The sequence below is a fragment of the Centrocercus urophasianus genome, unplaced genomic scaffold (assembly GCF_019232065.1).
Source record: "Centrocercus urophasianus isolate 14NV4802_14NV808 unplaced genomic scaffold, USGS_Curo_1.0 seq_23, whole genome shotgun sequence".
Lineage (NCBI taxonomy): Eukaryota > Metazoa > Chordata > Aves > Galliformes > Phasianidae > Centrocercus > Centrocercus urophasianus.
The window spans coordinates 7,049,690-7,061,455 of NW_024884789.1; the positions used below are offsets into that span (position 1 = coordinate 7,049,690).

Consider the following 11,766-nt stretch of genomic DNA (forward strand, 5'->3'; position numbering starts at 1 on the left):
AATAGCACCATAAAGTGGAAAGAATGGTGTGATCATAGAATCATAGAACAGCTTGGGTTAGAAGGGACCTTAAAGATCACCCAGCTCCAACCCCCTGCCATGGCTGGTGTCCCCCACCAGACTAGGCTGCCCAGATCCCCATCCAGCCTGGCCTTGAGCACCTCCAAGGATGGGGAATCCACAGCTTCTCTGGCAGCCTGTGCCAGGACCTCACCACCACCTCAGTATAGAATTTTTTCCTAATATCTAACCTAAATTTCCCCTTTTAGTTTAAAGCCATTTCCCCTTGTCCTATCATTACCAGACCATGCAAAAAGTCAGTCGCCCTCCTGCTTATAAACACTCTTCAAGTACTGGGAGGCCACAATGAGGTCTCCCCAGTCTTCTCCAAGCTGAACAAACACAACTCTCTCAGCTTTTCTTCACAGGAGAGGTGCTTCTGCCCTCTAAGGATTGTTGTGCCCCTCCTCTGGACCTGCTCCCACAGCTCCACATCCTTTTTGTTCCGGAGGGCCCAGACCGGGATGCAGTACTCCAGATGGGGCCTCACAAGGGCAGAACAGAGGGGGACAATCCCCTCTCTCTGGCTACCTCTCTGTTGATGTAACCCAGGATACTATCAGCCTTCCAGGCTGCAGGCACACACTGTGGGCTCATGTGCAGCTTTTCATCCACCAGGACCCCCAGGTCCTTTTCTGCAGGGCTGCTCTCAGTGGGTTCTTCTCCCAATCTGTAGGCATACCTGGAATTGCCTGGAGCCAAGTGCAGCATCCTGCACACGGCCTTGCTGATCCTCATCAGGTTCTGGTGGGTACTGATAACAAAAGCATGACACTGAAGAAGAGGAAAGGGCCTTGCTGGTCTGCACGCCACACACAAACAAGGCTCACAAAGAGCTGGCGGAGGTCTCAGTGAAGAAGCCAAGACAAAATGATGACGGGCAGCACAAGAATATGGTCTGATTTTTAGGTGGTTCTTTGTGGAGCCAGGAGCTGGCCTTGATGATCCATCTGGTTTCCCCCCCATCTCGGGACATTCTGTGACTCTACAAGCAGGCCTAGGGCAGCACTGTGAGCTCCCACACCCCACGCCATCAACCCCACATCACAGGACAGGGGCTCAGCCCCATCCTGGATGCCGTGCCCCGCTGCCCTCCGCTTTCACCAGAGGCCTATACTACGAAAAAGAGCCATGCTTTTATTTTGTTCACAGGAACTAATTACAAAAGTGAGCCAGCGGGGAAGCGGGTGTTTTCCCCCCCCCCCCCCACGCTTTCCCCACGAGGCTTTCTCCTCACAGGCAGGGCGGTGCGCCTGACATGGCGGCCGCCATCTTCCCGCCCCCGGGGGCAGCCCCGCCGTCCCGCTGAGGCGCGGCAGCCCGGCAGCATGGCGGCTCAGGGCGAGGCGGCCTTGTCGGGGTTGTGCATGTGGTACACGTCGCTCTCCTCGTCCTCGGGCACCTGCAGCACGGCGCGGCCCGCTCAGCTCTGCCGCCGGCCCTCATGCGGAGGGCGGCAGCGCCATCTTGTGCCGCCCGCCACCCCCGGTCTCACCTCCCAGTAGATGTCATCCTCGAAGCAGTTCTCGTCGGCCGCGTCGCCCCAGATGGGCAGCTTCAGGATGGCTCCTAGAGCGGGGCCGATTGGGGCTGGTTTTTGGGGCTTGTCTCCCACAAACTCCCACCCCATCTCCCTGCGAGCAGAAGTGGAGGCTGTGGTCTGACCCACGCTTGCAACACAAGCGGCAAGGACCCATCCAGCCAAGGCAGAAAAGCGTGTGAATGTCTCCATTTCGGCTGCAGGCTCTCGCCTCTCCATGCTGCCCCCCTGCTTACCCACAAGGGTTCCCCCAGCGAAAGCCATCAGCAGAGAAACGACAATGCCGGCCGCCTGGAACCCTCCTTGAATGCTGGGCGTTCGTGTCTTGTAGCTGCCAGTAAAGTCAAATGCCTTGATAAACCTGCATAGGGTAGAAATTGTGAGGTCTGATTCTGACAGAAGATCTTCAGCAGTCAGAAAAAGGTTGTGCTGAGCCAGGGTACAGGAGCTCTGTTGCCCTGAGCCCGTGTGGACTCCTCCTTAATCCCATCCGCCTTCTGCAATGGATTAGGAGAGCGTTGTAAGACATAAAACACTGCTCTTTTCCTTCTTTTATGGTTCATGGCAAGGTTTTACCTAGGAAGAGTTCAAAATACAAACATTTATTTTGTATTTCAGAACTTCAGCCTTACCTGAGCCCCAGAGCAAGGCAGAGCTAAAAGGAGTATTTTCACATCCTCTGTGCCCCAGAATATTACCAAGGAGTAGGGCTGCGATTCACTTTTTGAAGACACCAGAAGTCACTAAGCCCAACATAGCGCACTCCATGTGAAAGAGATAACAGTGAACATAGAGCAAATGCTATTAACTGCTTCTCTCTTCCACCCCGAGGAGCCCCAGAAGTCCCAGAAAAAAAACTTGTGAAAGTTTCAAGCTGTCTTACCCTTCCTTTCCATATACATCCTCTGTGGCTGCAGCTGCAGTGATGGCTCCCACAATGCCCCCTATAAGGCCTGGCATGCCATGGAGGTTGTGGATGCCACATGTGTCCTGGATGTGCAACTTGGACTCCAAAATAGGCTGAAGGAAAGGGAGGTAGAGAGAAATCAGAAGAATGAGTGTAGTCCTGGGAAGGATTAGTTCCTTTCATGGAGGACTGGGATAAGTAGAGAAAGAAGAGTGGTGTTATGTGTCCCATTGTGTTCCCATGCTAAGGAGGGGGAATATGTAGAAAAATATGTGAAATGAGCTCAGGACAAAATAAGAGCTCTTCTCTATTCTCTTGCTAGGAGACTGAGCCTTACTTAGCATTTTGAGACAGAAAATGGAGTCAGAAGTGCATCTTCATAAGGGACAATGGAAATCAAGAACCCTCAAAGGGAGGTGAATCCATTCCTGGTCTCCTCAACAGAACAGGGCTGCAGACCTCCAGAGCAGCACTCACCGTGAGGTAGACAAACCCCACTGTGGACACAATGCCACAGATGAACCCAACAATGAGGGAGCCATACGGGGTCAACATCATCTCCGCGCTGGTGCCCACAGCCACTCCACCAGCCAGCGTTGCATTCTGGATGTGGACCTGCAGGAGTAACCATTCTGTCTTGGCATCTTAGAGAAATCACAGTTGTTCAAAGTGTGTGCAAATGGTAAAGCAGGAGAATCAGCTCTGAAAATACTTTCAGGGGAAATATCGGGGCCCACTTTCCTGCTTGCTGGTGAAAAACAAGAGGAAAAGAACAGGCAGCCTCTGTCTGTAGCACAGGCACACATAGACTCCCACTCTTCATACCACACACATTCTTTGCTTCCACCAATCTGGCTGGGGAGTTGTGATGAGATGGAAATTGTCTCACCCATGTGTCACGCCAGCTCTGCTGTCACACACTGTGCACCCACACACATAACACGTACAAGTCAGCCCCCCGATTGCTCACAAGCTGCTGCACAGGCCCTGCTCAGCTTGCTGGAGAGTGCTGCCAAACACGGCTCTGAATTATGCCCATCAGTAGCTCTCCTGGGAGAGTAAATGCAGCCCTTGCTGTGCCATCAGCACATCACATGCAGGGACAGCACCAGCTTGCACTGCAAAAACATCAGGATTCACTTCCCATCTGCTTTTTCAGTGCAGCCTGAGTTTCTGGCTGGAGGCCGGTTGCACCAACACTCTGTGAAACCCAGTGCAGCAAAGGACAAATGTCACCCAATTCCTGGGCCCTTGGTCAGCTTCACTGTGAGTTCCCTGGCTTGTGTAGGGCTCTCTGCTCCCTGCTTACCATGTCAAGCTTGCCTTTCTTCTGCAGCATGCTGGAGAAGGCCATTGTGGTGAGGACACAAGCAGCCAGGGAACAGTATGTGTTAATGGCAGCCCGATGCTGGGCATCCCCATGTTCAGAAATGGCTGAGTTGAAGCTGGGCCAGTACATCCACAGGTATAGGGTACCTGGTGGGATGGGGAGGAGTGAGCATAAAAGAAGAAGGGGAAAGAAAGAACGTAGACATTGAAAAAAGAACTCTACAGGAGGTTTCTGCAGAGCGAAGTTAAATTCACTGGTTATGATGCTCCAGAGCTGTGCCCTCCATGATGGGATCAGCACCAGAAGGGGTTTGCAGTGAAGAGGAACCAAAATGCTGCCTTGTCTTCCCAGGCACCACCTCAGCCCAACCATTAGTGAGGGGAGATGAGTAGTTCCCAGGTATTGAAAACTGGGATGCAGATCTTGGTCCCAGATCTGGGTTTTGGTCTGGTTTTCCCAGAGACATTTGAGAGAACAGCTCTCTGCAACTGAGTGGTGCACAAATACCAATGCTGCAGAGGTTATGGCTGACTCACCAATCATAGCAAAGAGGTCAGAGTGGTACACAGAGCCTTCCTTGTCTTTACTCTGCTCCAGGTTGGGTCTGTATAGCAAACGTGTCACAGTGAGGCCAAAGTAGGCTCCAAAGGTGTGAATGGTCATGGAGCCACCTGCGTCCTTAACCTGCAGCCGTGGGAAAACTGAGGTTCATTTCTGGAGTCACTGCTTATTCTGGAGATGAGTTGTGGTCTATGTCCTGCCCAGCTTGTTTACCCATCTGTCTTTCCAAACTGTACTCAATCTTGGGGACAAGGGGTCTGTCTAAAGCTTACGTGAAGCAGGTCGAGGAGGATGTACTCATTCACTGCAAAGAGTGTGACTTGAAACAAAGTCATGATGAGAAGCTGTACTGGGCTGGTTTTGCCCAGGATGGCTCCAAAGGCAACACACACAGAACCCACGCAGAAATCAGCATTGATCAGGCTGGAAAAGGGGAAGGAAAACGGTGATTTTATAAGGAAGTACTATTTCATAATTACTCACCCTCACCCACACTGAACTCCAGTGATCCCACTGTAAGGCATATAGTCGATTAGGTTTCCCATTGACATTCCTCTCAATATGACATGTTGCCAGGTATGGAGCTTTCCTCCAAATTGTTTAAATAATGAGTATGAAGGATCTTATGTGCTCTTAACCTTGGGGTCTGTGGTGCTCTGCTTGGGTACTAAGAGATGGCATTCATCTCACATTTCTCATGTAACAGTACCACCATCAGACAGGCACCTGTGGACTAAAAGGCGGAAAGCAAGTGGGGTTATGTAGAAGGAAGACAACATTTTGGAGGCTGCAGTTTGCACATAACACAGGGACAGGCACTGGCTCTCATCCCAGCTCTTCCACTGTACAGTCAAGAGGTGGCACCCCATATCTCTCCTTACTTTTCCACTCCAATAAGGATCTTCCCATTCTGGAAAGAGTGGAACCAGCCTTGCATCAGGAGAGCCCACTGGATCCCAAAAGCAGCAAGGAGGAAATTGAATCCCACAGCTCCGAATCCATAACGCTTGAGGAATGTCATGAGGAAGCCGAAGCCCACAAAGATCATCACGTGAACGTCCTGGAAAGCTGCGCACAGGGAGGGAATCATCAGTTCTGAGGAGAAGGCAGAGCTGTCAATTGAATTTAGCAGTGAAAGGAAACAACATCAGTGGCTGTAAGGAAAAAAATTCAAGGAAAAATGTATGCATTTGCCCTGCGTCCTCCCATTTCTAAGTCTGAAAATGGCTGGCTTTTGGAAGCTGGCTTTTTGGTGAAAAGGTTCAGTTTTGAAACCCAAATATCTTTGTTGCAAGCTGTGTGCAAGAGAAAACTGGACACTAATGGAGTGCATGAAGGAAAACTTCTCTATTCAGATTGTCTTTTTTTCCCATTAAAAAAACAAAACCAAAACCAAACAATTCCAAAAATGTCACGTACCATGAACAGTACCAATGAATGAACCACTCTAATTTTTGTTTTAACCACGACGGGTTAAAACACATTCTGGGTAAGCCTATGCAATATAGGGTCCTGGTGGTGGCTCGGTGCAAGCTCTTAGGGAAAAGACAAGAACAAGGGAAGTTTACAGATATGTTTCTATTTGCCACTGAAATCGGTGGCAAGATACTTTTGCCAGGAGGATCCCACCTTGTGGGATTTCGAGTGCTTGAACCAGAGAGACGCAGTTCTTCCAACAAGTGCTCATAGCTGCTAACTAGAGCCCCTCAGATGCCCTTCCCCGGGGGAAACTATACCTGCATGAGCCTCTTGAGGGAAATTCTTGGTGCGATAAACCTGCTGTACTTCTTAATGCTAAACGTTTATTTCAGATAAGCATCACTTTGCAATTAAGTGAGCTGAAATGCTGCATAATTACAATCTGAACCGTGCAGACCATCACACTGGAGGCCACTCCAGTGAAAAGAGCAGGAGATGTAATAAGCTCAGGGCAGAAGAAATTCAGTGATTAAGGATCTGCTGTGTCCCCTGGCCCTGTGCTGGCCCTAAGGCATGCTGGCCATCCAGGAACCTTGGAGCCCTCCTGCAGGGATGGTGGGGCTGCACCCACTGCCTCTGCTATGCGCTGGCTGAGGATTTGGGTGTGTGCAATTGCAGAAGTCTCAGCTTCTGTCCTCTGGTGCTTTACAAGATCTTGCAACTTGTGTAAGGACAAGCATTTGGACAGGCTCCAGTGATGTAGTGTCAAGTTGAGGAGACAGGTTAATTTGTTTGCTTTCAGAAATGCCCCCACGCCTATGAAATTACTCATGAGAGATGAAGGAGACTAGACTGCAGGTGACCCTGCTCAGCTGAAGTCTCTTCATGTGGACTTCTCTGCACGCCCTAAGAAATGGTCTTGTTAACTCTACTTTTAACCATGCAGTCATACACACTCTCCCTCTGCAGCTATATTTTTTTCTCATCACCTTTCTTCTCAAGCCGAAGTGACACAATACGCAGCTAGAATTATCTGCAGCCATGTGCATTATATATATTCTTAATTTCATCCTGAAAGCAGAAATACACAGGTTGGAGTTAGGGCTGCAGACTGTGTGCCCTCTGAAAATACTGAGAATTTCCACCATGTCTTATACCCTGTAAATGCCCAGGAGGAAAAGCAGGCTTTTCTTCAAACTGCACCCAGCCTAAAGCATTTTTCTAAATCTTGCCTTTGTTTTTCCTTTAGAAGAATAATACTTGTGTTGCAAGCAGCCCAGGTGCTGCCATGCTCAAGAGGCATTGTGACCTTGCTTTTGTGGGAAGGCAATTGCAGTCACTATCCAGAGGAGGTGTTTGGGCTTTGAGAATACTACCTGTGCTGAAGGATCTCATTTCTTTTCCCTAGAGAGCAGATGATTCACTCACTATGGAGTATCAATGTGTGACTATAAATTAGAATGTGTCACGTTGCACTGGCAGCCCTGGCAATGGGCACCACTGACACGACCGCACAAACATCCTGCAGTAGCTAATCATCTCAGGCTGCCACTGCTCCCCCACTGCAGCGTCTTTGGACAGGTCCTACAGGCAGTAGCAGTCACAGATGTGATAGCACAAATGATCCTCGGGTGTTTAGCCATTGCATTCTCTTCTAAACAGGGCTGGATGGACATGGATCAGAATGCTCGGCTTCTACCATCTTACCATTTTCATCTATTTTTGCAGAGAGATTTTTCTGATTATGTAATGGAGGAAAAAACAACCAAAAGAAAACTGATCTTTGTACACGTGAGCCCTTCCTCAGGTTTGAAACAGATAAAACTCAGCTAAACTGAGGCTGATTTAGCTGCGTGAATCCGCTCAGCCATTTAAGAGGGGAACATTTGGTGCTTCAAAGTGGAGATGGGAGATGAGGACAGTACAGGCGCAGTGTCCCGAGCTCCTACAGGCTCGTTCTCGACCTCTCTGCTGCTCTCCCGTCCTGTCAGAGATTACAGCAGCACTGCTGCTGCTTCACAGCAACCTGTGTGGATACATCTACAGGCAGTTTGGAAGGAGAGCTCAGGGCAGCCATGGCTTATACAAACCAGGCCAGCTGAGCAGCAAGTTTCTGCAGGCAAATCCTTGTCTGAACCAGTTAATCCTCAGCAGCTACAGGTTTCTATAGCTCCTTTGATTTAGCAGGTGTTTTTTAATGGAAATATTCTAAATAGATGCATGACTCAAGCCCGTTGCTTCCTTGGAAACAATTGCCTACAGAAGCAGCCTGTTCCCATCAGCTCACAAAGAAGATGACCAGCCCCAGAGATCAAAGCCAGCCAAGTGTACCACCTGGCCTGAAAAGCTTTGACCACCTGAGCGATCCCCATGGCAATAAGGCATAGTGACCGAAGGACCATGGGCAGCTGACAGGTTGGGAGGACTCATCAAAATGGCAGCAGCTAAAGAGCTAGTGAGGGGGAGGGCATAGGAAAAGGGGGAAGATGTCACAGGATCTCGACAGCCGTTCCTCCGTATGTAGAAGGAAACCGAGCGAGGGGGCAGCAAGCTGAAACTTGCAGGGTGCTGGGAATGCGTCAGCCTTATTCCTGGAGAAAAGGCATCACATGCTGGTGGCACCCTGTTGACAAATCCCCAGAGCACTGGAGGGCCACAAGGCTCTTCTCTCATTCTTTGGGGCACCCCACAGCAGTGTCAAGGTGAAGCTCAACTCCCCAGCAGTCACTGTAGACTTCACCTCTGATGGATTCTGTCCCAAGCCAGATTTAACTGGGAAAGACAAAAGAATCACTTAGGAACTCAGAACTGCTATCCTGAAACCTCTCTATCACCTTTTCCCAAAACCCTTGAGGCAACAACAAAGAGGACAGGATGGGATGGGATGGGATGGGATGGGATGGGATGGGATGGGATGGGATGGGATGGGATGGGGTGGGGTGCGATGGGATGGGATGGGATGGGGTGAGGTGGGGTGTGGAGGCCAGCCAACACCGGGACTGGGCTTCCTGAATACTCACAGGGGTATCGGAAGTAGAAATCATTCTCAATGTCACTGGTAAGGTTCATCTGATGCTTCTCTTCCTCCCAGTGTGCATCAGCTTCAGGGCCGAAGTGCACAAAGACCCCAAAGAGGATGATCATCGCCACCTCCCAGAGGAGGCAGATGAGTGGCAGCCGCCAGCGCATGTAGGTGTTCTTTGCCATCCCCTGGTGCCTTGGCCGCTCCATCTGCAGGGATGCCGGGGCCCGGGCACAGTGTGTCAGTCCGTGTCCCCTGTGCCCTTGGCGGGTGACATATATATGTTGGGGAGCGCAAGGTGGGGCCCAGGGAGGTGCCTCCAGCAGGATCACATTTCAGACGCGGGAGGCTCCACGCTTGCTCTCTGCTCTAACCCTCCTTGCTCTCTGCGAGGAAGGACGGGGCTCCAGCACCTCTTCTCCCAGCTGCTTGCTGCAGTAATGAGCCCTGCCTCCCCAGGGACTCCTAGCTATGGAGCCTGGGTGTCCAGTCCAGCCCCCTGCTCAGTCCTGCCCCACACCCTTTCCTGTCCCCTTCCTGGACCTGGGCCAGACATCCTGACCATGTCACCCTGGCAGCCTCCCTGCCTGCATCACATCCTTCTCCCCTCACCACTGGTCCTGCTCTCTATGTGCTCTTTCCCAACACCAGAACCGAGGATACCAAGTCAGCCTGAGTCACTGGGTGCAGGTCCTGCTGTTTGCTGATGGGAAGAAAGACTGTGGGACAGTCCCAAGAGGAAGAGGAAGATAGGCGCTTCCAACCAAAAGTCAAGATCATGCGCAGGCATGCAGTGACCTTGCCAAAGCTGCCGTATATCTACAGGGATATAGAACTGACATGTCTCATCGTTTCCTGGTGGTTTAACCACCTTGTCCTCTTGGCAGGGCAAGCTAAGCTGGTGCTACGTGGACCAGGGCAGTGCCCTGAAATGGTGACAGAGAGGGGGCTGGAGAGCTTGGCACTACAACCCTCAGCTGCAGGGTTAATGTCCCCTCCTCCAGCACAGGGCTTCCTTTAGTGTTATATTAAACATAGCTTTCCTTTTTCTGTGGTTTTGAACCATGTGTTCCTTCCCCACGAGCCAAGTCCTTCAAACGCATCCCAGCTCCTTCCTCTGCCTGCAGATCCGAGAGAGGCCTGTCAGTCTTCCAGAGATGAAAGACTGCAGCCCAGGCAAGCTGCCCGAATTTGCTGATGGCATCTAATTGTGGCCTGCAGGCTGAGCAAGCAGCACTGATTTCTGTGTTGATTAGGCAATAATTTGAGTTGATTATTATTTCTTGTTTCCTTTCTTCTCAAACTGACAAATGGCAGAAAAATGCTGGGGATGATCCTGAAGAGACTGATGGCTACATAAAATCACTGTCAGATCTCATTTGGGCCCCATACAGGGCTTTGGAAAAAGCCTTGGAAATGCAGATCAGGTGCAAGGAACACTTCTCTATGGCAGAACAACAAGCCAGCAACAGGCGTACCATGTAGGGTCATCTGGGAGTAGAGCAGCAAGTAAGCTGTGCTGCTGCTGAGCTGAGCTATCTATGTGACATTCACTGGGCATCCCATTACCTGTGATTTCTGCAGGGCAGTTGCAGCTGTACACACTGAGACCTTCAGCCAGCAAGAAGCTGAACCCCAAGCAATACTGTGTGTTCTCCTAACAGCCAGGACCAGAATTCCACCCTGCCCTGCAGCAGCTCTTAGAAATCTTGAGATAGGAGACATAGAGACACAAAGGAGCACTTTACAACATAAAGGAACTTGCTATATCCTGGTAGCATAGTCGCTAGCAATTACACTGTATAGTTACATTTCAGCAGAAGAAACCACACTGCAAAGCTTTCCAATCTGGGTTCTCACTGAATTGGTGATGTCTCCCAAATGTGCAAAGCCCTGTTTTGCAGAGTCCAGGAGGATCTGCATGGGCCATCTGTGGCAGTAGCTCTGTCCCTGCCTCCCTCCCCAACTGCAGGCAGAGCACAAAAGATAATAGCTTTTCCACTGGCCTGATAGTCTCACCTTGCTGCACTGCCTTGCATGGCCCCTTCTTATCAATCTGCAGATCATCACCATGCTTCTACTGGCCTGTTGGAGCTGGCATGCTCTGCTGGTTGCTTGCACTCAAGACTCACCCCTCACCTGCTTGTACCCATAATTTGGGAACCTCTTTCAGTAGCAGCTACTCTCAGGCTGCTTGAATGGGCAATACTGGAAACTCCACATCAGGGTTGTCCCATCACATCCAGCATCCACAAAACGAAGTTCATTGCAAGCTTCCCCTCCCTCACAGCAATTAGCACCCTTGAGATTCAGCCACCACCACTTCCCCGTGAGTATGTATGTGACTGTAAATGAATCTGAGAGGCAACTCCCCCCCCCCCCCTAAGATTTCCTAAAGAAATCAGCTGGGTTGTGCAGGGGACTTGGAACAGGTCTATTTGTCCTCCTGATCTGAGACATGGCACTGGGCAGGTCCTGGTCGCCTTGGGAAGGCTCTGGGTGAGGGTTGTACCGTACTGGTCCCAGCTGGGTCTCTTCCAGTTTCTCAATTTTATGAGCACTAAAAACATTTGAGAGGCATAAACACAAAATCTGAAGTGTGCAGAAATCCCTCCCTCTTGCCCGGAGCACTCTGGGCAGTTTTGCCCAGGAGAGGAGGGCATGGGGACTCCTTGGTTCACTGCGAACTGTCCCAGCAGATCTTATCACCGCCAGTGCTGGGACACAGGCACTGGTCCCAGAGGTGACCTCAGAAGGTATGTGCCAGAGATCACCCTCGTCTGGAGGGAGAGTGGTGGGACATATCCTGCTCCTTCCTGGATTTATGCTGGAGCTCATGCTGGCAAACAGATGGCAACGGATCTCATCCATTAAGACAGAGAAACAAGGAATTTGCCTCAATTGCAGGCAATCACAACACCGAAGCC

General features: G+C 50.6%; 1 protein-coding gene across 1 annotated transcript; it reads right to left on the minus strand.

Moving 5' to 3' along the window:
- Positions 1-1,396: 1,396 nt before the first annotated feature.
- RHCG (Rh family C glycoprotein) lies at positions 1,397-9,048 on the minus strand. Its single transcript, XM_042824569.1, has 10 exons — positions 8,838-9,048; positions 5,280-5,466; positions 4,671-4,821; positions 4,374-4,521; positions 3,817-3,983; positions 2,985-3,122; positions 2,484-2,620; positions 1,837-1,961; positions 1,556-1,629; positions 1,397-1,462 (listed from the first exon to the last, which is right to left on the minus strand). Exons 1-10 carry the CDS (start codon positions 9,046-9,048, stop codon positions 1,397-1,399), a joined length of 1,404 nt encoding a protein of 467 aa, XP_042680503.1.
- Between the last annotated feature and the right edge of the window lie 2,718 nt (positions 9,049-11,766).